Here is a 25663-nt window from a genome sequence, read left to right on the forward strand (position 1 = left end):
TAGTAATTCTTGTTTTCTGTGCAATATTTGCCCTTTGCGTCGCTGTCAGAACAGGCTGCCTGGTGCTTGGTTGGGTTTGGCCGAATGGGTAAAGAGTTGCTGAGTCAAAATAGGCTGTACTAAGCAGGAAGTTTTCACTGAAAGCAACTGCTTCCTCTTGGCAGCCAGAAATAGCAGCTCTTAATCCTTTCTTTGCCAGTTTTTTGCATCTTTTACGTGATGGGTGCCATTTTTTCCTGAAAGCCGTATGCATTGGCATGCTGAACTCTGTACCCGGAAGTCTGTTTTGTCATTTGGCATCCATAAGAAACTCATGTACATGCTTTTGAGTATTTTTGGGGAACAAAAAATAGGGAGAGTAATCAGGGTCCCGTACATGGGGCAGGTGTTCTTATCAATATGTTGTTCTGGCGACAAGGGCGACTGTCCCTCCATTTCAGATGGATGTTACACATCTGCTCTCCTCAAATATATTGGAGCCACACAGCAATGAAGTCGGATAGGCTAATTTGTTGGTGCTTGATAGCATTGTTGAAGTGGGTGGTGGCACCGTAGTGACCTCGGGAATGACAAGCCTGTCTGGTGACTTGGGACCCCTGGTGTGGGCTGGGGACACAGGCGAGGTTCAGCCAGCCGGGAAGGGACAGAGAATGCAGTGCTGTTATTATAAAGTACTATTATTATATTATTGTTGGGGGCTTGAAAACCTGTTTCCCTGTCTTCCTGCTGAGAGACAGTATTTCTGTGTCAGCCTCGCCCTGAATTTTCAGGGGAGTTTTTTAAGGTATGGGATTGGGTCACAGCGTTTGTGGTGCTCTCCTTTATTGTCCTTCCACGTGCTCATGCCCTGCTCAAAGAGCTTCATCCTCAGTCACTGGCGCGCTTAGAGCCACACCATTTTTTCCTTTCTGTTACCCTGAGACACTAAATCCATCCTTTCATTTTTGGTACATGGGAAATTTTAGCTCCAAGGTGCCCCCCGAGAAGGCGGCACAGCGAATAAAAGCCGAACTGCGGCTCGCACACGTCCTGCGCGCACAGAAGTGCCGATTGAATTCCTGTAGCGGCATGCAGGGGGGACGCGAGCGGAATACAAACGCGGCTTTGTATTGCTGGCGCCGCTCCTTTGTATTCCGGGCCGATGGCTGGGGGGTGCGGCGGAGCTCTGGCCGCTCCCAAGCGGGCTGGCACATCCCGGCGAGGAGCTGCCTTGCCGAGCAGCGCCTGACTGCCGGCCCCGCGTCGGCATCGGCGGCATCCTGGGAACCGCAGGCGATCACATGAGCCCGCATTTGCAGCTCAGTCCATTAGTCAGCCATTTTGGTCGCCACCCTGCTCCCTGCGCACAGCCAATCCCGGCGGCACTCGCTGCCCGGGCTGCGCAGGGAGACGGGACCGCCGCTCGCATCTCGGCACGCTGCTCTCCGCTCCTCTGGGGCGGCTTTTTTTCTGGGCTCATCAGCACAGGAAGACGTTGTTTTGTTTTTGCTTCTGCGGCCTGTTTTTAATTTTTTTTTAATTGTATGTTTTTGCTCGTTTTTCCCTGCTGCCTCTGGTGTAGAAATCGGGTTTTCTGTGGATGCTGAGGATCGGCAGCCTCTAGCATAGCTGGAGAAGACGGCAGTCGGTGGAAAGGAGGGAGGCAGAGCTAAGCGGGAAGGAGCAGCGTTTTTACCTTGCTCGATATATGAAAAGGCCAGAGCAGCCTCTGTGATCCTGAGCAATCTGTCCTTTAATCGCAAGGTATTTCTGCTTTTCTTCTTCAGAAAGCTTTTGGTTTTAGTCCTTATTTTGCCCCCGTTGTTGTTGTACCAGCTGAGTCATCATGTCTGCTCTGACGCCTCAAAGCGACATGCCAACCCCCACCACAGACAAGATCACTCAGGCTGCCATGGAGACCATCTATCTTTGCAAATTCCGCGTGTCCATGGATGGAGAGTGGCTGTGCTTGCGCGAGCTGGATGACATCTCGCTGACACCCGACCCCGAGCCGACCCACGAAGGTACGGTACGGCCGTGCCCCGGGAGCCCCGGGCCGGCGTTGTCCCGCCGCTGGTTCTGCACGAGTTGGGCGGGGGCGTCCCCAGGAACACACGCTCGGGTCCTGCCTGCGGTCACTGGACAGCCGCGGGCACATCACAGAGCCAAATTGCCGCTTCGGGTGGCCCTCGGAATTTGTAACGCAGCCGTTCAAGGCGGATTTGTGATCAGTTATTGAATTATCTTTTTAGCTGTATCGGGTTTGTGTATCTCGGGCAAGAAGCAAACCGTGATGTGTGCTCAGTGAGAACATTTGATGACGGTTTTGCCCTTAAGCCGGGGCCGATGGCTCTGTTAGTGAGCTGCCTGCTGGTACCGGGGGAGCCGAGTGGCAGCACCGCAGCGTGCGCAGGGTCGAGGGGAGCTTTCGGAAAGCCCCAGCGATTACACAGCGATGCCCATGGCCAGGTGAGGATGCCATCGCAGTGCCCCAGCTCGCCTCTGACGAGCGTGCTGCTGTTTGTAATGGCTTGCAAGGCTGAAACGTGGAGATGTAGCCCATCTTGCTTTCCCCTGGAAAAACATTTGTCATCTGGGTTGACTGACAGTTTAATACCAGGGCGAGAATTGAATGCTCTGAGAGTACTAAAAGCACGAGAGGACATTTGCACAGTGCTCTGCCAATAAACAAGTGGGGAAGTAGGAGAGGTGATGAGTTTCTGCAGGTGCTGAGGTTCTCAGTGCCCTTGCTGGATGTCCCTTTTGGTTTTGGAGCAAGGAGGCCCCAGCTTTTCATACCTGACCCTTTTCCAGTAACTCCTGAAATGCCACTCCGCCAAGCAGTCTCGCTGCAGTTCCATGCTGCCTGGTTAAGTCAGCAGTGCCTTACACTGTCTTGCTGAATGAGGCAAGTGTAATTGTGGTGGGGATTTAAGCTTTAAAATAAATTTCCAAGGGATAATTTAATTTCCATTTGACAGCTGCTTTCAGTGACAGTAGCCCTTGGGTTTGGATTTGGTTTGCCAACTACTTAGTCACGCAGTGGGATGCCAGACAGAGGTTTCAAAAGGAGAAATTTACAATTCCCTCTGAAGCGTGTCCCAGGGGTTCAGGGAGGTGAGTACAGGGTGAGCAGGAATTCATTTCTCTTCCAGTTCCCATGTTCTGGTGTGTGGCACCGAGACCTTCCTTGGGCTTACTCTGTTGTTTTTCGAGGTGTAATTACAGTATTGAGTGAATACCAGAAGGGGGTTAGAAAGCAGCATTAGCTCATTTCTTTACCATATGCTTCAATTCAGATGTCAAAAATAAATGGAAAAGGGAAATAACATAACAACCTTCCTGGAGATCTTTTTGCGTGCATAGATGAAGGTTGCTCGAGGGTTGTTTGGGGGATGTGTTTGGATCCAAGTGGTGTTTTGAACAGGGAAGGTCAGGAAAAGCATTGACAATAGGAAAGCTGACGCAGCTGTATCCCAGTGTTGGGTCTGGTGCTCCTGCATCAGCACTGCTGCTGTGTCTGCAGGGCGTGCGCAGGTCGGGGGACAGGAACATGGGCTCGTGTCCCTGGCAGTGTCTCCATAAAAAAAAAAGGCAACAGATGTGCAAAGGTAGGCATTATGAAGAAAGAAAAACCAAGCTGTAGGATTCTGCCAAAGGCATAAAAAAGGGGGACAGTTTTTTCCTTAGAAATCAAGACATGTGAAATATATATTGCAGTAAGTACCGAATCCAACAGCTTGTTGTAATCAAGATTTGAAGCCTTCCAATTGCTGTCCCTCAGCTCTTGCTGCTTCTGGAGAGTTTTGTCCCTGGCCTCTCTTCAACCTGTGATCTGCTGTGCCCCCAGCCCTCAAGCAGCCATCCTGCCTTCAGAGCCAGTCACAGCAATTCCAGTCCTGCGCCGAGCTGGAGCTTGAGAGTAGCTAAAAGCAAAGCTTTCTTAAAATTAAAAGCAAGCAGCAGATACTGAGGTGCTTGCAGCTGTGTATATTCCATAGAACCTGTAGCATGGCTGCTCAATTGAACAATAAAAGCAATTAATATGCTTTTGCAGTTGGTTGAAACAGCTCCATGTGCGTATGAAAATAAGCAGATTCTGCTGTTTATTGTAAATCTGCTTGGATTAGAAAAAGAACTCATTTTTTTAAACAGGCAGTGATTGTAAGTTAGACTCTCAGAACCTTACAGTGCTCTGCAGGCCCCTGAAAATCAAATGTGACATTGGTGGTTGTCAGCCTTGTTTGCTTGCATTGTGTGTGATGGAATTGGAGGCAGCTTTAGGGATGGAGGTGAAAACCACCTGGATTGTGTTTCTGTTGGGTGTTGAACAGACTGTGTGTGTATGGATGGCATTGAACACTGGTCTCCACTTTAGGGCGAAGTTACACAAAGTGGCCTTTTTTTTTTTTTAGGCTGTTTTACTGGATGTTTAATTCCTATCTAGAATAATCATTAGAAGCTTCACAAATAGAGCTATGGAAATTTTTCTCCTCACGGGATCCCCTTGTAGTAGTGTCCAGAAGGAATACAAGTGCTAACTTGAGAATTTTCAAGAATTACAGTATTCTTCTTTTTATTAATCCCCCTCTATTTGCACTAAGAGGAGCAACTGGAATGAGAATTTATAACATGCGAAGATGAAATTACTTTTTCTATAGGGCGGAAACTAAGGTCAGATTTTTTCTTATTTTTTTGACCAGTAATTTAAACGTTTTTGTTTCCGACATGTACTGGTGTAGAATGCCCTGACAAGGAGTTGTAGAGCTCTTAAGGGAAAGCAAATGTTCTTCTTAAATATTGTCTCTCAGCAGGAAGGGGAACAGGCTTTCATCTGTTGCACTGCTTATTCAATCATTTGTCAGATTTTACCTTTTCTCTCTGTTTTCTGTTCAAGTGTTTTACCACGTTTCTTTGCCTAACTCAAAATGGTTTAGGGAAGCATTAACTTACTGGTTATGCTTTTGTTAGCTTGGGTTTCAGGTTGCTTTAGTAGTGTGGAATAGGAGCAGTAAAGTCAGGGGAGATGTGGAATTTTTCAGTGCTTCCAGCCTTTCCCATTACGAAACAAATCTGAATTGTACCGGGAGTGGCAGGGACCTTTCAGTGTGGACGAAAACCTGCAGGGGATGACTGTGTCGTTGGAGAAAACATCTTAAAACACATCTGGTGATAGAAACCCCAAAATTGATGGAAGGAGCTGGAGAGCAGATTTAATAGAAGAAATGTGAAGAAAAAATAGAAGATTTAATAGAAGAAGTTAAATTAATTACAGCGTGTCATAAATCTTGGGAATAGCAGTTAGGTCATGTAATTCATACTTCAGTTCAGAAATTACTCTTAAGAGTTGTTTCCTTGGCTCTTTTGAGCTCTGTCAGTCTAAACGAAGTCAGAGATGGGGAACTCAGGGTACATTTATGTCCCTCAGAGGTGGTGAGTCAGAAGTGCTGCAGAGAAACCACTTGGGTGTCGACCGAGCTGGGAAGTGAAAGATGGGAGGAAAACCCCCAAAGGTTTGGGGTTTCATTTTCTCTGTGTAAACTATGAAGGACTAAAATAGGATGAGACATGTCCCCATAGCAGTTGGTCATGTGTTTCCCTCTGGAAACATTCCATATAGCTGCACACAGTTGCAACATAGAGAAATTGGGTAATTATTTGATGGTAATCATGTGGAGATGGGAGTAAGATTTAGGGTGGGATTAAACTGTGACTTCATGTCATATACGCTGTTTATTTGTCCTATAGGTGTAATGGAGAGTGGGCTGGGAGTTTCCAAGCTGTCTGTACTTCTTTATTTCCTTTTATTTCCTTCTGGTTTGTTGCAGAAATTGACTGCATTTTTTTTTTTTTAATCTGTGCAGTGGGTTTTAAAATATCTTGTTTTTTAAGCTACTTTGTCCTGAGTAGATGGTTTCTGGCATTCCAGGCTGCAGGCTGCCTGGTGGCTTCCCTGATTTTGGGCTTGCAGGGTGTTTGAACATGATGCTGAAATTCTTTGCTGTTCCCTTTTCTTTGTCAAGAATTTGTGACCCACCACACTGGCAAACCAAACCTGAAAGAATTAATTATGTACCTCCCATAACATCAACAGCATCTACCCAATTTTCTTCCTTGGCCTCTCTATTTGCTGTTAAATGTATTCTTAAGGTAATGAGTATCAGAATGTAATTTAAATATAGTAATGCCACCAGAGGTTCCCCTTTCATAATAAAGGAACATTTCCAGATTTGGGCCAAGCTTTTCCCAGCAGCCCCAGTAGCAGGGCTGACCTGGCACCATCACTCAGGACTTGCTATATCAAGCTCAGTTTTCACTTCCCAAAACTGACCCCTTGGGTTTTTTGAGGTTATTTTACTGATGGCTCAGCTTCTCCTTATGAGTTTGTTTGAAATTTCTGTACTTAAAAATAATGTAAAAATTCCTGACCTACTTAAAAACTCATTACCTTTTCTTCCTGATGGAACAAGCTCTTCCCCTGGCACAGGGTGCCCCGAGAAGCTGTGGCTGTGGCTGCCCCATCTCTGCAAGTGTCCAAGGCCAGGCTGGGACTTAGAGCAAGGTGGGGTAAGGGAAGGTGTCCCTGTCCAGGAAAGGGGCCTGATGGGATGAATTTCAAAGTCCCTTCCAATCCAAGGCACTCTGATTCTGTCATTGTGTTTCATGTGTCCTTGGAGGAACTTGATATCCAGCTGCTGTGTGTGAGGTGATGCTCATTGGTTCAGAAAGGCTTCAACTCTCACTCTATTTTAGCCTAATAACTTCAGCCTTTAGAAACAGAGTACATGTTGAGCAGCAGTGTGAAATAATTTTGATGCTGTTCCAGTCTCCCAGGCTGTAGTTGTAAAAGCTTGCTTTGGCTTGGGGAAGTATCCCTGCTCCTTCAGTGAGATGCTGCTGCTGTGTCAGCAAAGGGAGTGCTGCCAACCCCTCCGTTGTGCAAATAACAGATGGGATTTTTGTAGTTAATATGTTAGAGACGAGTTCTCCAGTGCCTTCCTGAAGAACTGGCTGGAGTGTTTATTCCAATGGGATATTCAGTTCCATAATACTAATCTTCCTGGGAATATGGTTGGAATGAGTTAATCGTGTTACAGAGACTTAAAGCCTTGGACATCCTGTTTTCTAAACTTAGTACATACCGACTTAAATAATTTCCGTCATAATCAAAATAATTTAATTTTTCACACCCCGTAAGGACCGTGGAAACTATGGAGTTTCATGTCTTTGTGATTTTTCTGTGGGAACATGTTTTTGCCCCACTGTTACTTGCTGGAATTTCCAGACAAATGGGAAAATGTACCAGGTAAAAGAAGAAATGAACTCTATGCAAAGTGCAGCTGGATACATGGAGAGTGATGAAAATAGCAAAGAAAGTGCTAATTAAGTGTGTGCTTTTGCCTCTAAATCTATGCAAATGCCATAGTACCAGTCACGTAGTTCCTGCTAGTAGGAAAATAGGATTATGGCTTGTAGGAATAGAAGAAACTACTTGAGACTCCTTTGGATATTTCTCAGGGAGCTTTACGTGGGTGACTTGCTAAGGGTTAAAAAGAATGGAGAAAGAACTGACAGGCTTCATTTCATCTCTCTGCCCCTGTTACCCAGGTGCAGGTAAATCTGGTTTTGGTTGTATTTTCTTCCCTGTGTCTGCTTTGGATTAAGAAAAAAATCCCAGCCCTCAGTACTAGATAAAAGACCTTGCAGTGGTGGTTTGTGGCTTCCCTTACTGTGTACAGGTAGGGGTTCCGGGAGGATCAACATCTGGATCTGAGTCCCAGAGTCCCGTTTGTGCAGCAGGGTCCTGGGGAGTGTCAGAGGCAGTGGAATTCAGTCTCCTGGCCCTTGAGAAGCTGCAGCACCTGTCATGAGAGACCAAAAGCCATCAGCGGTGCACGAGGGGGAGAGCATCACCTGGGATTTGTCCGTGAAACGACAGCGATTTCCAGCAGGGCAAGTCCTTGTCGCTCCTGCAGTAGCGCTCAGCCCAGGGGAACGGTGGTGAAAGGCTCTGGTTCGGAGGAAGGAGGTTAGGAATGGTGGGTGTCGGCGGCCCAGGGTCAGGGTGAGGGGCTGCTGGAGGTGCTGCAGCCCAGGGGGCTCGCAGGGCTCGGCTCGGGGAGCCCAGGTGGCCCCGGGCTCCCCCCGGTGTTGTTGCAGCCCCGCTGGAGCCGATTGCGGGCCGGGGCCGGGGCCGGGGCCGGGGCCGGGGCTGCCGCGGCGTGGGAGGGAGGAGGGGAGGAGGAGGGCCCGGCAGCCTCCGGACTTTGCTCAGCCCTTGGGCACAGCTGGCTCGGGACCGGGGACGGCGCCTCGGCCGTGCTCGGGACCTTCTGCCCATGGCGGGTCAGCGCTGGGGGCGTAAGTAGCGAGTGGAAAATGGCCGGGCTCCGGGGCAGGTGTCTGGCTTGGCTCCTGGGTTTGCGGCTGGGACTTAGTGGGTGTGCTGAAACCGGTTCTCCTTGTCCTGGCTCTCCTCTCGCGGGATGCCGCGCCGAGGAGAGAGCTGCTTCCCTGACTGAGTCCTTAGGGAACCAGCAGCAGCGGCCTGTGACCCGTGCAGGGCTCAGCTCTGCAGGATCTGTCCTTTGGGGTGACGGTCATAACAGACTTGAAGCTCTGCTGAGCCTTTAAAATGCCCTCAGTGCTTGTTTTCCCTGCTTCCCACGTGTGTCTGTTTGCCTGCCAGCAATGCTTCTTGGGGCTGGATATGAGGGAATCCAAGCAAAAGCTGACACGGCATAAATATCTTGAGTTTAGTGCTTTTATCTTACAAATAAAGTAATGCTTTTGTTGCTTTTCTTTTTAGGGTGTGCTTTACAAAAACGTTGCTTGTGTTAATGCAGAAACAAAGCTTCTGCCGCTTTTCTGAAGCCTGCCCTGGTCTGACTCTGGGAGAAAAATGCTTTGCTCTATTGCTTGGTGCAGACTAATCAACCTTTTTGACTTGCAGATGTCTTGCCACTGTGAATTAAGTCTTATATGATGCAAATCTCCCTTTCAGTTATGCTTTTCTTACACCTTGATTTTGAATCTTTCCTTTAGATCACGGCTTGCATGACGTTTTTCTTTCTTTTCCTTTCCTTTTGCTGTTTGCAAAGACTCTTGGGAGGATTTGACAGATGTGGTGGAGCGATTGCGCGATGATTCCGAAGGTGCGTTCCACACCCACATCTCAAAGCTCTTGTTTGTGCTAGTCCTTGGCTTCTGCACTATTCTTTTGAGCCTGAGTGCAAAATGCAGTTAGCTTTCCTTTCCAGTGCCAGTGGCTGTGGCTTTCTTGCATTTTCTTGGTGTTGCTTAAATGTTTGCGGGGTCTTTTTTTTTTTTTTTTTTGCTGTTTTGACTTGGAGGTAGAAGTAGTGAATCAGCAGGGTTATTTGTCTTTTCCTAAATGCTTTCAGAGGCAGTATTTTCCTGAACCTGGCAGAAGCACAGCGTAAAAGGTTGCAGCAACATATGGAAACTGAATTTTAAAAAAATATTTCAGAAACCACTCTGTAGTTTTGGGTTTTCTGCAGTATTTCTGTCTAGATGCTTCAGATTTTCTGCCAGTATTTCCCAAGGCACAAATTATTCTAAAACTTGCATTGCAATTTTTTTTTTGGACTTGTGAGTTTTTATTATTATATTGCACTATATTTATAGGGCTTGTTTCTTGACGTTTAAGAAATTGCAAATGTGAAGTAGTTGAATCCCCAGTGCAGAAGGTGGTTCAGCAAACTGGTGCTTTGGTGATGAAATGCAGCTGCTCCTGCTTGGGATTCAGGTGTTTGCAGCACAAAAGGCTGATGTTCTCCTGCACTGAGCACACTGATCCTTGCTGCTCCTCTTCCATCTTTAACTGCTGTGCTGGTTCTGTGCTCCTCAGCCACAGGCACGTCCTCCTCTCCTGGCACAATAGCCCGTGCTGCTTCCCAGAGGAGGTCATTTTCCAAGGCAGGCTTTAAGAAAGAACAGGGAGTTGAGACTTTTTTTTTTTTTCCCCATGAAATATTGTCTAAGTTGTTTTGCGTTTATTTTGTCAGGTGAGGGGTGTTTCTCTGCCACACGGAAGCAGCCATGCTAAAATTCAGGTTACTTTAAGTTGGTGTTCTTGATGTGAGATGGAGAATCTTGATGAAATGCTAATGAATTGGCATTGCTTTCGGTGGCACTTTGTTCACTTCTCCAGTGGCTCATCATTCCCTGCCTTTGATCCAAGTTTTAGCTTCATTTTAGTTGCTTCTTCCTTATTTTAGAGTAGGTACGAGGAGTGAAAGAATGTATTGTTAGCAAATGAGAAGTACCTAGACCAGTCACAGCTTAACCCTTTGAGATCCTGTATTGCATTGACTCTTGCTTGACTTTCAGGTTCTTGGGTACAGATTGTACCTTTTAAACAAATTACAGGGTTCTGGAATGCTTTTGGAAGCAGCTTCATGGAAGCAGCTGGTTAGAAAACATGTCTGTTCTGTAGAAGCTACAATATTTAAATAATAAAATGTCCTGGGAGTTTGATTCCTTCATTTGAAACTCAAACCATGTGGAAAGGCCAAGTTAAAGGGCTGGGGATTTAGTTTTTAAGGTTTATGACATGGGCTGTGCAGGAAAGCCCAGGCAGAGGTTTTGCAGTTTTAGGCAGAAGGAAGTTAGAGAAGGTACCGGCTCAGATGGAGCATGCCAGGTCCACACCGGGATCAGACTTGTCCCAGCTTAAAGCCTGACAGTTTTACTGTGTCCAAGTCAGCCTTGCCTGCCTACCCTGCCTTCTTTAAAGGCGTGCGTGGTGCCGTATGTAGAGCAAGAATATCAGTTACTTAGCATTTAATTTGGAATGAACCCTAGGGATCTTATCCAGTTTCACACTGAATAAACAAACTGGTTTGCAAGATGAGAATCTTGGATAAACTGCACGTGCACAGCGTAGTTGCTCACAGCAGTCTAAGGAAGCAGAAACCTTGGAGTAGTGTGATATGGTGAAAATAGTTTTCTGTAGAAGTTATCCAATTACCACAGCAAAAGGAACATTTTCTTTGGTGCTCTCATATAGTTCCTTTAATTCTGTGTTTAGGGATTTGGAGAGTCACTGTAGATGCTTTGCTACCCATCGGATCAGCAGCCTTGGCCAGTGAGGAAATGTGATGAGAGAGGATGTGGAGGTCTCTGTGTGTTGGCAGTGCTGTGCCTGACTTTATCCTCAGTCTGCGTTCCCGGGGACGGTGACTGTTAGCTACACTGCAGGTCATCAAATGGATTGGAAATCCAGAGCAGGTCAGGTGCTCAGGGTAGCTCCAGATCAGCCAGACCCATCACCTGCAGGCAGCAGTAGTCCTGAGAGACAATAAAAGCACCTCACCAAGTAGAGCCTTTCTGAAGTCCAGTGCTGCTCTGAGCATTGCACTCCTAAATGAGTGCTGAGAATTTCTCTAAACCATGGACACACATTTAGAGAAGGAGACTGCTGGTGCTGCTTCACTCTGAAGGGGAATGAGAGAAGCTCTGTCCTGAGGTGCTTTGGGAAGGACTGAACAAATGAGCCGTGGTACCAAGTTTGGATGCTGGTGCTGCCCCGGCACTTGCCTGTCCCTGTGCTGGATTTTTCCCAGCCCACAGTGATGTTGTGCACTGGGCTGTGGGTGTGTTAGCTGTGCTCTTGGCTCTCCTTCTAGCTGGTGGGTGCTGCAGGTGCCTCTTGCCTAGATCTGTACTCTGAGGTGTCCTCAGGTCAGGTCTTGCTGCCACGAATAGTTCATTCACTCGTGGAGGTGGCAGCTTGGTTCGAGGGTCCCTGGCTATTGGCAGCAGTCCTGGATAAATGGGCCTTACAGGGATGAAACTGTCTGCACCTGAGAACTGGAGCTCAAAACCTGTGTGTGAGTAGCAGGTCTAAAGGCCTGGATGTTGATAGTGTGGTAGCGGAAGAATGTAATCCTGGGAGATCTGTGAGTTTGGGGGTTTAGTGTGACCTGCCAGGAGCCCCAAACATGAGCTCATCCCTGGTGAAAACCAGTGGTAGCGTTAAAACCAAGAGAAGAAAGTGGGAGTTGGCTTCGTGTTCCATCTAAGCTTAAAAAAATAGTCTTGAGGAAGAGAGATGCAGGTTGGGGCAGAGACACACGTAGCTGGATTAAGTGTGAGGGGGTCCAAGGCAATGTTTAGATGGAAGAGCAAACCACAGGTGGAGGATTCGTACCAGTTTAGAGCTGGGGTTGTGAGCTGGGACAAGGGATGGCCCTGACGGTCAGAGAGGCGTTGTCAAGGTGCAGAGTACAGGGTGAACACCGGGCTGCAAATGTCTTCCTTGAAAATAGGGAGCTCCTGTCCGTATTTTGAGTATTAAGGCACCCTCAGTAGGATACATTGTCTGGTTCCATGCCGTTGTGGCTTTGGCCCTGAACTGCTAGTTGATGTTGATTTTTTTCCACAGAAGGCCTGCAGAGGGCTGCCTGTCCAACTCACTGCCCCAAAAATACCTTCTAAGCTGAGGAAAAAAAAAAAAGGGCAAGGTGGGGTGTTTACTGCAATAAAACCAGCTGTTGTTGCTCACCAGCTTTTTCCTCCCTTCGTTACAGACCCGAATTACCTCATGGCTAACGAGCGCATGAACCTGATGAACATGGCCAAGCTGAGCATCAAGGGGCTCATCGAGTCCGCGCTCAACCTGGGCCGCACGCTGGACTCGGACTATGCCCCTCTGCAGCAGTTCTTCGTGGTGATGGAGCACTGCCTCAAGCACGGCCTCAAAGGTAGCTCAGGCTGGGGAGCAGCAGGGTGGGCACAAACAGAGCTCTGCAGCCTGCTGGAGACCCAGGAGAGGCTGAGCACGGTCGCTGCTGTGAGCACTGTGGACTGGGCAGGCCAAGGGAAGGCGCAAAACCTGCTGCAGGGGGAAGCTGAGGCCTTGCAGGTGCTGGCAGTATTCAAAACAGCAGTTCAGTTATCCCGGGTATAACTCGGTCATCGGGGATTCAGTTGACTTTTGGCAAGCTCCTGACTCCTTTTTCTGCGCTTCCTTGTGCTTTAGGAATGCATCCCCTTGCTGGAAGAGGAGCTGCAACCCTGGAGCTCCTTTCTCAGTAGCTCTGTCTAAACGAAGGGTTTGGGCTGTGTGCAGCTCATGGCTTGAGGCTGCTTTTAAAGCAGAGCCAATGCTTGACTGTGAAATCCTGAGTCACAGCTCAAATGGCCAATACAGACTGACTTTGAGGTGCTGCCCTTGTGTGGTAGTAGCTCGAGGTGGGAAGCAGAGGAGTGTGCATATGGGTGGTCCTTAGGGCCTTTGCCACCCACGACATCCTGAGATTGCAGGATATCAAGTGCATGCCCAGCAGCAGCCCCAGATGAACCTTTCTGGCAGGATTTGGCTACTTTGCTCACTTGTTTGAGAATGTGTTCTATCAGCACAGGTCTAATGGGCTCATTTTTTATTTCTTTTTGTTTTTTAGCTAAAAAGACTTTTCTTGGGCAAAATAAGTCGTTTTGGGGACCTCTAGAATTAGTAGAAAAACTTGTTCCTGAAGCTGCTGAGATTACAGCAAGTGTTAAGGACCTCCCAGGGCTGAAGTAAGTACACTCCTTTATTGCACAAGTGCCTGATATGGGTTTTATTGTGAGAAGGATGGTGGATAAGAGAAGCGAGGGCTAACGCAACCTTCAGGAAATCATCTGTCACCTTCTGCAGACAAAAATGGTTCGTTGGTCTCTTCATCAAGAATCTTCAGCAGGAGAGCACAGGATATATTCTTGCTCTGTTAAGAGCGTGGCAACTTATGGACAACAGGGCATTTACTGCTTGTGCCTCAGACATGGGAGCAGCCTTTATTGAGCATCTATGAAATCAGACTGAAGAGGAAGGGAATTAACAGGAGGGTTATAGCAGTTTCAGTAGTGCTGAGGCTGATGTAGGTAATTGTTCTTTTAAATAACTTCAGGTAAAGTGTATGTGAGAGGGCAGGTTAGGCACAAAGCTGTCGTAAATAGTAGTTTGTGTTAAAGAGGGGAGGCAAAAAGCCACAGGAAGCATGTATTATTTGTCATGAGTTTTGTAGGAATTTCAGACATCACATTCAGGCTTGCCTATTTCATGGTAAAAGAAACCCTAGGAAGCTTTTAGCTTGGAATAGAAAAAATGGATAAGGAATGAGCATTGGGACTAAGGATGGAGTCACCTTTGCTGAACGAGTAGATTGATAAATTCAATAAATTGCTTTTGGGCTAGTATTTAATTAGGTACATGTGTTCAAGTGCTTTGCCTGGAGATGTGTGCAGGACTCCTCCGGCAGCTGACAGCACCAGTGCTGTGCCAGGGTTCCTGGGACCTCTTCCTGTTGTAGAGCATGGTAATAGGAAATGAATGGAAGTGAAGAATAGTTTGAGTGCATTTCTAAACCTTGTGTTCACAGTGATCCTTTGGAAGTGCCAGGTTCTGTTAGTGAGTCAGGAGTGGCCAGTACTGGCCATGGCTTCCTTGGGCTGCTGCTGCGGTGCCAGGTGAGGTCAGACATCCAGGCCAGCATGTTGGAGCTCTGTGCTCCCCATGGTTGGGAGAGAAGAGGGCAAGCACTGGCACTGCAGCCCTTGGCATCCTGTGAGGGCCTTCAGGAGCAGAGCACTTGAGGAGAGCAGAATTGAGTTAGTGTTTCTGAGCTGTCTGGCCAGGTTGCCATCCAGCCTGACCCACTCCAAGGAATGTTGTTGAGCAGCTGTGCTGGTTTCTGCATATTCCTGGGACTTGGGCAGAACTGGCTGTGACTCAGAAGGTGATGAGCTGAAGCACCTGGTTTGTCTGGCAGCATCCAGAGGGGATAAAGCCAGGGAAATCTTTTTTAGTATGGCAACAAAACTATCGTGAGTTAAGAGACAAACAGTGATGACTTAATTGGTCTGGACCTGTTTGTGCTTACGTACCTTGTATTTGTCTGCATCAGTGCCAGCTCTGTCTTGGAAGTGCAGAAACTTGAGGTGGGGTGGGGTTATTGGAGCTCTTGGTGATTGTGCCGTGCAGGGTTTGTTTCTGCAAGTGTTTGTTTCTGGCCTTTGCAGGACACCTGTGGGCAGAGGACGAGCTTGGCTTCGTCTCGCTCTGATGCAGAAGAAACTTTCAGAGTACATGAAAGCCTTGATTAATAGAAAGGATCTTCTCAGGTGAGTGCTAGACTCATTCTCAGTTAGGTTCGCTTGTGCCCTCCTGTAAGAGCTTGATCATCTTTGCCATGTCACTCCTCTGTTTCTCTTGTCCTGCATCCCACAGTGAGTTTTACGAGCCCAACGCACTGATGATGGAAGAGGAGGGTGCCATCATTGCTGGCCTCCTCGTAGGTCTGAACGTCATCGATGCCAACTTCTGCATGAAGGGAGAGGACCTGGACTCCCAGGTACTGGGTGTTCAGTTAATGGGTTTGTTCTGCTTACTTGAACTGGAAAATTCATGAATTTTGCATAGCTTACTGATGTAATGACCCCTTGCTGAAGTACAGCAGGTCCTGATGTTCTAACTCTAAATTTCCACACCTGGCAACAGTGGGTTGGTCTTAGAAACCAAGTGTTTAATGCAAAATGCTCTTGTTTCTTCTCCAGGTTGGAGTTATCGATTTCTCCATGTATTTGAAAGATGGGAACAGCACGAAGGGCAGCGAAGGGTAGGTGCACACACGGTTGGCTTGCTGCTCCCCTCTTGGGAATGTGTATTCAGGTGTTCCAGGCTGCCCTGTTTCTTTTTCCAGAGATGGTCAGATAACTGCCATTTTGGACCAGAAGAACTATGTAGAAGAACTCAATAGACATCTAAGGTGAGACATGTTCTCTTGGCTCTTTATTATCTCGTAGAGCGAAAGACAAAACAGGGTTTTAAGAAGTGAAGGAATGACTGTAGGGTTTTTTCTTTTCAACAGTGCTACAGTGAACAACCTGCAGGCCAAGGTGGATGCCTTGGAGAAATCCAACACAAAGCTGACCGAGGAGGTAAGTGTCATGGAAAACCACGGGATGCTTTCGCCTTTGGGAGTTAGGGATTAAGCAGGGAGGGACGGTTCCTATCAGATGTCTGGTGTACAGAATGAGGGCTGTTTAGTCATGGAACTGGAGTAGCTGATCTGCCAAGGAATTTCACTGGCTGTCGCTACTGAGCACAAGCTGGAAAATCAACTGTGTCTTTATGTAAATGCACAAAAAGTAAAGGGAAAAATGTTATTTTAAGTGAAATATCCAGCCTGAGCATGAGAAACAGCAGGTACGTGAGGCTTAGGTGCAGTCTGTGTTTTACCATGGGTCTGCAGCTTATTACTGATGGCATAAATGTCATAAAATGTTTTGGGGTCAGCTCCCTGGCAAGTGGGTGGCAGGAGGTCTGGCCTGACAGAATGAGTGGCTTTTGGTGTCTGAGCTGCACAGCGGTGTGGTACCAGGAGATGAATTGCAGTGGTGAATGCAGTGTTTTGGGGGTTTGGTAGTGAAGCTGCAAAGGGAAGCCTGCAGTGTGTGCAGAGGGAGGCTGTGGAGACAGTGCGTTTGCTGTGCCAGGCAGGGGGTGGGTGATGAGCTGTGTCACACATCACAGCCATGTGTGTGTCGGGCCTGGGCTCTGCCAAGGACTTGCACTTGCATCCAGGAGTTGTGTTTGGGTTTGTCACAGGAGAGCAGGGCTGACCCCTTGGAAAGCCTCTGAGCTGCTCCTGTGTGTGAGCCTCACGTGAGTTGTGAGTTATAAAGCCAGAAGGAGTTCTGAAGTTCCTCTTGCCTTTGACCACACACTTACCATTAATCTGTTGGTCTGCAGTGCAGCATCCCTGGGAATTCCTCTGAGCCAGGTGTCCCATCCCTAAGTGTGCTCTGTGCTGCTTGTCCTCTGTTTCCAGGCAAATCCTCCTCATTTGGCGGGGTCAAGAGAGAAAAAACCCCAGTGGATTATGTTTTTGGTGCATTACTGTGGTGTTTTGTTCCCAGCTTGCAGTTGCCAACAACAGGATCATTACACTGCAGGAAGAGATGGAGCGGGTTAAGGAAGAGAGCTCCTACATCCTGGAGTCCAGTCGTAAGGTTGGTGTGTTTTTGTGTGTGTGAGGATTGCTGAGCCCTGAGGCAGGCCCAGCCTGAGTGCCTGGTTTGGAACAGGGTTTATTTCCTTGTGTGTCTCACACAAAACCCACAGTGGATTAGAGGAATGGCAGGTGGGCCCTGTGCAGAGGGAACAGATGGGCCCTGGCCACAGGGAGTCCCGCCTGGCCATAGGGACGGAGCGGGGAGCGCGTGCGGAGCCGGGGGCTCCCACAGCTTAGGGCTCGCTGGGCGAGGTGTCAGGGGACGGGAGGGAGGGGGACTTAGTGTGAGGGGGGCAGGAAAACCAGGAAATGGGAGTTGTGCTGGTTTGCCCTGAACTGTTGCAGAAATCCAAGTGCTGGGGAAAAGCCAACAATGAGGCCAAGTGAGGGCTGGCAGTACACGTTACCAAGTGAGCCGTGTCTGTTCCCTCAGGCCACCAAGGACAGAACTGCTGATGGGCAGGCACTGACTGAGGCACGGAAGCAGCTGAAGGAGGAGACTCAGCTGCGCCTGGTGAGCACCGGGGGGGGCTCGGGGCTCACCCCACAGGGCTGCAAAGGGTCACTGTTGGGTACATACATGGGGAGAAAAACGCCTGGCCTGGAGGTATTAAGGAAACAAAACCTGCTGTAGGAAATAAAATCTTACCTTAGACCCCTCCGGGCCAAAGAATTCCCTGACTCTCTGCTAGCCATGCTACTCCCCTGGCTCTGATCCTGGACTGAAGACTGGGGAGTTACTCTCCTTCAGGCACGTGTCAGATGTGTGACTCGGAAGCTGTGGCAGTGCAGCACACTCGTGGGTAGGGACTGCATGGGCAGAAGGGAAGGGTGGTTGCTCCCTGGGTCATGAGGGGAGCTCCAGGAAATGCTGAGGGCTCCTTGTGTTCCAGGATGTGGAGAAGGAGCTGGAGGCGCAGATCGGGATGCGGCAGGAGATGGAGCTGGCCATGAAGATGCTGGAGAAGGATGTCTGTGAAAAGCAGGATGCACTGGTGGCACTCAGACAGCAGCTGGATGATCTCAGAGCTCTAAAGCATGAACTGTCTTTCAAGCTGCAGGTAGGGAGCTAAGGAAACGCAGGGAATTCCAGGTGAAGTGCATCTGGAAATGCTGTGCATTTCTTCCTCCTGCCTATGGGAAAGGTGCTGGGTGTGGAATGGTCACAGGCTGTGCAGCACGTTCCTGTCCTGCTGTAAAAACATCGGAATGTGTTGGAGAGTAAAGGCAAATGCAGTTTCTTCTGAACAAAAGTCCATCATGATCCAGGAATGTGTGTGTGAGACAGGGGAAAGCATCTTGTGTGGTTTCGTGGTGTGAAAAGAGCCGTGGGTGCTTGTGTTCCAGCACAGTCTGGTGTGGAGGGCCCCTGGTGTAACTCCTGTATGGTGACACAAGCAGCACAGTGCTCAGAATAGATCTTAAAACCAATTTGACAACAGGAAAGAGTTGCTTTTCATCTCCTTGAGTCAATGGCTTGGTTCAAAGCAGCTGAATTATGTTAAGATAATGAATATTAGCAGGCAGTGCATCATGCATTTTCTGTATCCAGGAAGCTTCATGGATGGTGGCATTGCTGTCTTGCAAGGTCCAGATGGAGCCTGCAGCTCTATGGCGAGACATCGATCCTCGCAGTACTGACCTGGCACTTGCTATTCCAGCACTTTTCCCTCCCTCCTTGCCTTCTGCCCTCTTGTTTCATGTGCCAAATGATTGATGGGGGTTTATTTGGGATACACTGCTCCTTACACAGCTCCCCACTGCTCCTTTTCCCAGACTTCAGACATGGGAGTGAAACAGAAGAGTGAATTAAACAGCCGCTTGGAAGAAAAAACAAATCAGATGGCTGCCACCATCAAACAGCTGGAACAAAGGTAAGACAGGAAACTTGAACCGTGATCCCCTGCCGTGTGATTTAGTGTAGTGTCCCATGGATCCAGCACAGGTTAGGGGAGAGTCCCAGTGCTCTGCTGGACAGGGCTGCCTGAAGGGAGCAGTGGGAGCAGCACCTTTGGGATTTAGTTAATGAGAGCACTGCACTCCATTGAGTGCTCTCGTTTTAGGGTTTCTATTGGGAACAGTTCTTAGTAAACGTGGTGATTTTCTTTGTAACAAGTTTGTGTTTTAAAATGTTTCAGGATACCTACTCAGCTAATTCACATGTTCTTTCTCTCTTGCTGTTCTTATTTTTTCCGTTTTCTCATCATCCTCTTTCTGACTTACTTATACAGTGAAAAGGATTTGGTGAAACAGGCAAAAACCTTAAATAGTGCAGCAAACAAACTGATCCAAAAGCATCATTAGACATTTTTATGTCTGGCCACCTCACAGCTCTGACATCAGAACTCATTTATGAGGGGAGAACTTGAGAATTGCTAAAAGCAACTGTTAAAATGTTAATTGTCCCCTAAAGTTGATTTGGAATTTGCCGAGTTTTTAAAATCAATGAGTTTTTCTGCCGAGACGTAGTCGGGTGTACCAGTCCCCAGCCCTGCCATTTAAACCCTGCTCAAGTACCAGCGAGCTGGCCACTGACACCCGGGAGAGCCTCAGGAGCAGGGAGGTGGCCGTGCCCAGCAGCACGGCCCTCGGCCGGGACCGCGGCCAGCTCGGGACACTCAGCTCCTTCTCTGTATTGCCCCTTCGTGAAGTAGATGAGAAATGCATCCCTGGAAGTTGTTGACAGTAGTTGTGTGCGTAGCCCCAGCCGTTCCCCGTTCTCTCCTGTTCCGTGGGTTCGGCACCGAGTCCGAGCCGAGCGGGCGTGACCCGGGCCCGGCACCGGGACGAGCGGCCCTCCCGTAACCAGCCTGCCTGCATTCTGCCTTAGGGACTTGGGGGGAGGGTGGGGACTTATCCTTATTCCTTTCAACTTCATGTGTCCAGAATTAGTAGCTGTAGGTGTCTTAGAGTAACACGATAGAGTGGTAAGTTCAGTGGAAACCTCCTTGTCTTTGCATTGCTTCTACCTCCACCAGGGATCCCTGCAGATGTAGCCTGTGGTCCTTCCTGACCCAAGGAAGTGGAGGAGAGGTGTTTCGGGAGGTCTCTCCCCTTCCCAGAAAGGGAAGTTACCAGTTTTATAAAAAATAATCTGATCTTTGTTTAACGGAAGCAAAACCGCATGAAAAACAGGAGAAGGAACCCAGTGTGCAGCAGTGGGGAATGGAGATGGACATTTGGTCCTTGCCCTTTTCTTGTCTGAGTAGTTGGTGGCTGAAAGGGTTGCCTTTTACACTTGTTGCATTTTCTTCTGAGTTTGCCTTGCTCAGAACAAATGGAATTTGCTAATGGAACAAGAACTAAAGCTTGGAAATGCCTCTCAACAGAAAAATATTTGCCAGTTTAACACCCCGGTGCAAAATCTGAAGTAACTGTAGCTTGAACTATTATAAACTAACCTTCTTTGATTACTGAAGTCCCTGTGCTGGCCTCTTGCAGGCTTTAGGTTTCTAAGTGCTCCTCAAAATCCTTTGTCTTTTGGAAGGTGGGATCTGGGGAGTTCCTGTGTCAAATAAGGAGTTTTTTGCTCTGGTGAGATGCCTTTAGTAGTTCTTTGGTGCCAGTTCTCCCTTGGACCTATGGGACAGTGCTCCTTGGGGCAGTGGGTGGCAAATGTGGCAAACACCAGGAGGGAGCACCTCAGTGTGTTTAAAAATCCACGGGGCTCAGCCTGGTCCCTGCAGATGTGAGCATGGGCCACTGTGGGGCTCGCTCCCCGGGCTCCCGGCACAGCCCTGCTGGGAACCTCCCTGCCATGCCTGAGCCGCATGCTTCAACCTATCAACTCAGTAACCTGCTACTAGAAACTCATCCTGACTCCCTGCAGAAAAAATAATCCTGAGGGAAAGGTGGAAGCTTTGATCAAGGTGTGTGAGCAGCTGGTTAGGGCAGGAACCCCCCTGCCCCTTGGCACAGTTCTCCTGTAGGAACAGGGGGTTGGATGGCGAGGTTTGTGCTGAAATGAGACAGGTTTAAGGATCTGGCTGCTTGTGATGTCAGGCCCCAAGTGGGAGTGTGGTGGTGCACGTGTGTCTGGGGCTTGAGCCGAGGTTTCCATCCATGGGAGAGACCAGGAATATGCACTAATTCTCAATAGAGTAGCTACAACCTATGTTGCAAGTTCCAGTTACCCGTGCAAAGCTGAAATGTAACCCCAACTGGACTTAAAATTCTGTGTACTTGAGGTTTGCTTCGAATCTGGATAAAAGTGATGTTTTCTGTTTCTCATCTAATGGCTGTAAACTGTAGTGATAGAATAAAAACTATTGAAAACGAGAGCTTCTGCCTGGTTCACCTACATTTTGCTTTGTTTTGAACTATTTTCCTCCTTTCCATTGTTTTTACCATTCTCTTTTTTTGGCTTTACCTTTTCACTTTTTTTTTTTATTATTTGTTGGTTAAACTCAGTCTTCCTCCCCACCATGGCTTTTGTTTTTTATCACAAGTTCATGTGGCTCAAATCCAGATTGCGACAGGCAGAGAAGGAGCGGCAGCTGGCCCAGCAGGACAACCGGCTCTTCAAGCAGGAGTTTGGGGACAAAATCAACAGCCTCCAGCTGCAAGTGGAAGAGCTCTCCAGGCAGCGGTGAAGAGACCCTTTTCCAACCTCTTTTCTGGGCTCTTGGTGCTGTGTCTAGGGGACAGCAGGCGGGCTGATGGCAGAGGGAGCAGGGGGTGGACAGGGCACGAGGGAAGTCCTGTATTGGATGCCACAAGGTGTAACTCCAGGGAGGGAAATCCTTGCTAACAGCAAGGACACTTGGACACTGGCTGCTCAGACTAGTTGTGGATGCCTTGTCTCTGGAAGTGTTCAAGGCCAGGTTGGACAGGGCTTGGAGCCATCTGATCCAGTGGAAGGTGTCCCTGCACATGGCCCAGGGTGGAACAGGACATTCTGTAAGGTCCTTTCCGACTCAAAGCTTTTGTGCTTCCATGAAAATTGGGAATGCAAAACTAACGTTAATAGTTGGCTGCTCCTGGGCAGGGATTGAGCAGCCAAGTCTCTGTCTGGAGCAAGGGCAGCGATTTTGGTTGTCTTACCTGACAGACAGTACTGTCATGTGGATTTTTTTCCCCATTGGAACAGCTCTTAGCTTTGCTGGAAGCCAGAGACCTTGTCAAAAGCAATCACATTTTCCTCTGCAGCCTCATCACTTGAGCAGTGTCAGGGACACAGACAAAACTCTTTCCTTAAAATAGAAGAGCATCTCCTGCAGCCTCGACGCATCTGTGTCTTGTTGCAAGGTCACTGGGATGAATTCTGTGGGAGCATTGCTGGCTGCAAGGAGGTTTTTGTCCCTTCCTCTCCTGGCCCAGCTTTTTGTTTCCTTTTTCAAAACGCTGCTCTGACAACCAGAAAGTGGATTTGGTCAGCAGTGGGTGCGAGGTTCTGGGTGTGCATGGGTGGGCTTAGGAGGACAAATGGGTCTGGTTTTTTTTTATGCCAGAATTAGAAGAAAGACTTGCAGATTTTTCATCCTGACACATTAGGGCTAAACGCACTGTGAGATGACTTTGGGTTCCAAGAGACAATTTTACCTCTTGAGTTAGGGGTGTGAAGAAAGGGTCAAACAGTTCATGAGTTGTCCGTGCCAAGTGTCTCAAGCCCATCCTTTATTCACAATTCCACCTGGCATTCCAGGAGCCACCTAGAACTGGAGCTAAGGCGGGAAAGAGACAGATGGTCTCAAAGTCACCAGCGCTGCCAAGAAAGCAAAAAAGGCCCAAAGAATTGGCTCAGACAGGTAATGTGACTTGGGTTTTGGCTCGGGTTTGAGGTACAGTTTCCTTTGGCTTGTTTGCTTTTACTGAGCTTTCTCAGGCAGTAAATGGTTGCTTTGAATGGTGCAGTTTTGTCTTTTTTTGACCAATATTATACAATTTCAGTGAAGTGCTTTAGGCCTCCTGGCTCAGCTGTGACCCACATCTCAGCTGGGGAGAAGGTGAAGATTCCTTTCTTTGCTGGCTGGGAAAATTTGGTCAGGTTTTACCTGACCAAAAAACTCTTCAGCCCATCCTTGTTCTCGCCCTCTGTTCTGCAAATAAGAACTGGTGATCTGATGTTCCTGGTGGCCGCAGGTCATGGGACCCCTGGCCACTTCTGAGAGGCACAGTCCCCTATGCTCACAGCAGGGGGAAAGCACTGAGAGCTGCTCTCGGGGGAATCTGGGACACAGATGGCTCTCAGTGCCAAGGAGGGGTAGAGCAGTATCCCAGAATAGCACTGCCAGTTCTCCCCTTGCAGTGTGGCAGGAGTGAGACAGGAGTTTTCCTCTGGTGCAGCTGATGGGTGAGTGTTTCCTTTTGGCAGGATGGGAAGCCCAAAACACAGGAAGAAAATGCTAAACTGAAGGAGCCGCTGAGAGGGAACAGTGTCCTGCCACACAGGTAGGGAAGGAAACAAATCTGGTCTCTGCCTCTCCTTTCCCGAGTCCTGCTTTCCCTTCTCTGATTTCTGCACCAACAGGGAGTTTGGAATAGTCCCAGTTCCCTTTCTCGGAAAGATTGCCAACCTCACACCCTTGGTTGTGTTCCCTGCTGCTTTTCCATAGCTCTCAAATGGAAGGAGGAGGTTCTGCTGTTTGCCATCAGCACTTTGAAGTGGGAGAAGCTCTGTCTCTCCCATTTACATTTGAATATTTTATATCTAAATCTGCTGTTCACTAAGTTTTCTGACTCAAGAATCCTTGGTAAGCCAAATGCAAGACCTTGGGACCTCATGTCCAAAGTACCTTTGGCGAAGGAAGGGAGAAGGGTGTTTGGACCTCCCAAAGAGAAGCTGTTGGGAAAAGCAAACTTCAAGTGAGATTTTAAAGCTGGCTGCGTGAGCTTGTGGCTCAGGTCGCTTGTTTCCAAGCAGAATTATTACAGAGGAGGGTTCTTGTGGCAGGATTTTATTATTTGGTTTTAGGAGTTAAAAGGGGTTTTCAAAGCCCCTGAGCACAGGTCAGTGCTGAGTCTTTGGCTTGGTCAGGGGTCTGCTGCAGTGTCTTGAGTGCCAATGGAGAGGCACTCTCCATTGAGTTAATCAGGAAAATATCCTCCAAAAAAGAGCATAAAGCACCAAATCTGCTTTGCCAGATACTGAAAACCTTCCAGGCCTGAGATGCTTTTTAGCCTGTTTCACCTGGAGTGTTCAAGCCAGTGAGGGTCAGGTTGATGGTTTACAGCCCTTGTGGTGCTCCTTTGCTGCATTTCACAGCAGGGGTAGGGATCCACGGTTTCAAACCGTTTTGCTCTAGCACCTCGACAGTCTTTTCTGTTCTGTGTTCATGCTCCCTCTCTTCTGCTCTCCTCAAGGCATTTTGCAGTTTTTTCTTGTTCTCCTCCCATTGAACCAGGAGGGCTACTCAAAAATCTGGGGAGGATTTTAGAAGAGGGATGAGGGTATTCCCTGATGGCACAGATGTTTGATTTAAAGGCTCTGGTGATGGAAGGCCTGCTCCAAGTGATGCTGTTGTTCCCTCCTAGGTCACCCAGTGGCACGCAGGAAGAGCAGGTGAGTGATTCTCTTTCTTGGTTGGTTTGCTCTTTTCCTGTAAATCAGCTGGACCAAAATCCTCCATGCACCTGGGAAAGCACAGCCAGACGCCCCGTGTGCCACTGGCTTGTGCCAATCTTGTCCACTGGGAATTTGTGTTGCTGTCAGTTTGTTCCCAGTGGCGACCATGTTTAGTTCCCCCCTTGTTGCTGCTTAGCTCTGCCACAGGAGCCATGTAAAGCATAATGTCTTGGTTTTGGCTTGGGCTGTAGGAGCAGCTGCCGGGGCCTGGGCATGCCGAGATCTGCCAGCTCTGCCAGGAGGAGGCCAGCCGGAGCCAAAGAAAGGTAAGTCCTGGCCTTGAACTGCCATCTCCCACACCCACTGACTGCGAGTTCCCTCCGCTGTCGTGGAATCTCCAGATTGCTGCTGGTGACTCGTACCAAGAAATGAGCCCTTGCTGGCCCCTCTGCCCTTAACAGAACTTGGTTAAATGCCGATGGGGTGATGGCTCCTTGCTCCACCCTGCTCAGAGGTTTGGTTTTCCCTCCCCCTTAGCAGCTTCTTCCCTCCTTTTAACTCCATGTTTGTTTTTCCCCCGAGCTGATCTGCCAAAACCCGAACCTCTCCTTGACTTCTTTTTCCTGCATTCCAGAACATTTGCAAGAACTGCGGGGGCACCTTCTGTGAAGCCTGCTCGGTGCACGAGCTGCCCCTCCCGTCCAGCATCAACCCCGAGCGCGTCTGCAACCCCTGCCACCAGCGGCTCATCCAGCAGTATTCCAGCAGCCCCTTGTAGGGAAACGGGTGGCACAGAGGTGACCAACAGCAGTTGGAGCTGAAGGTGTTGCTGGAGCTGTTCAGGGGGAATGTGAAGACACCTGCCCTTGTGCTTTGGAGGGCGGATGGGAAGCAGCTTCTTGGTGTTTAGAATCTCCTGTTACTAGAACATCAGTCTGAGCCCTTCTCTGTACCCAAATCAGCCTGTGCTATGGACAGTTGCATTGGGGATGCCACATGGAGCAGCCCCATGGTGTGCCTGGGCAGTCTCAGGACTCTGGGAGCCCCTGCCCAAACCAGAGCTGTTGTGTCTGGGTGTGCAAGTCGGGAGCGTTCTCACCCTCACGAGTGTGGTGTGGGTGTGTGCTGCTGCTGCTGAGCAAAGGCTCCCCACAACCCAACA

The 25663-nt window shown here is 48.7% G+C and overlaps 1 protein-coding gene across 3 annotated transcripts; it reads left to right on the forward strand.

Moving 5' to 3' along the window:
* Positions 1 to 1825: 1825 nt before the first annotated feature.
* On the forward strand, positions 1826 to 25330 carry RUFY3 (RUN and FYVE domain containing 3). Of its 3 annotated transcripts, XM_062494063.1 has the most exons (18): positions 1826 to 2003; positions 12534 to 12707; positions 13407 to 13524; positions 15004 to 15105; positions 15212 to 15335; positions 15538 to 15599; positions 15684 to 15749; positions 15852 to 15921; positions 16903 to 17001; positions 17431 to 17511; positions 17891 to 18058; positions 18774 to 18871; positions 21466 to 21585; positions 22642 to 22744; positions 23311 to 23387; positions 24471 to 24498; positions 24753 to 24827; positions 25136 to 25330. In XM_062494063.1, exons 1-18 carry the CDS (start codon positions 1826 to 1828, stop codon positions 25277 to 25279), a joined length of 1887 nt encoding a protein of 628 aa, XP_062350047.1. In that variant the 3' UTR covers positions 25280 to 25330. The 3 variants fall into 3 exon arrangements, with proteins under 3 accessions (XP_062350047.1, XP_062350048.1, XP_062350049.1); XM_062494064.1 differs by lacking the exons at positions 21466 to 21585; positions 22642 to 22744; positions 23311 to 23387; ... (1 more) ...; positions 24753 to 24827; positions 25136 to 25330 and adding exons at positions 9081 to 9134; positions 19229 to 19324; XM_062494065.1 differs by lacking the exons at positions 21466 to 21585; positions 22642 to 22744; positions 23311 to 23387; ... (1 more) ...; positions 24753 to 24827; positions 25136 to 25330 and adding an exon at positions 19229 to 19324.
* The last annotated feature ends 333 nt before the right edge of the window (positions 25331 to 25663 follow it).

Source organism: Cinclus cinclus, chromosome 5 (genome assembly GCF_963662255.1).
Source record: "Cinclus cinclus chromosome 5, bCinCin1.1, whole genome shotgun sequence".
NCBI lineage: Eukaryota > Metazoa > Chordata > Aves > Passeriformes > Cinclidae > Cinclus > Cinclus cinclus.

Excerpts from the sequence above, each read along its gene's own strand:
- RUFY3 (XM_062494063.1), top strand. The coding sequence starts at position 1,826 with ATGTCTGCTCTGACGCCTCAAAGCGACATGCCAACCCCCACCACAGAC. Across the intron at positions 18,059-18,773 it reads AACTGTCTTTCAAGCTGCAG|ACTTCAGACATGGGAGTGAA; the intron begins GTAGGGAGCTAA and ends TCCTTTTCCCAG. Across the intron at positions 24,499-24,752 it reads GTGGCACGCAGGAAGAGCAG|GAGCAGCTGCCGGGGCCTGG; the intron begins GTGAGTGATTCT and ends CTTGGGCTGTAG.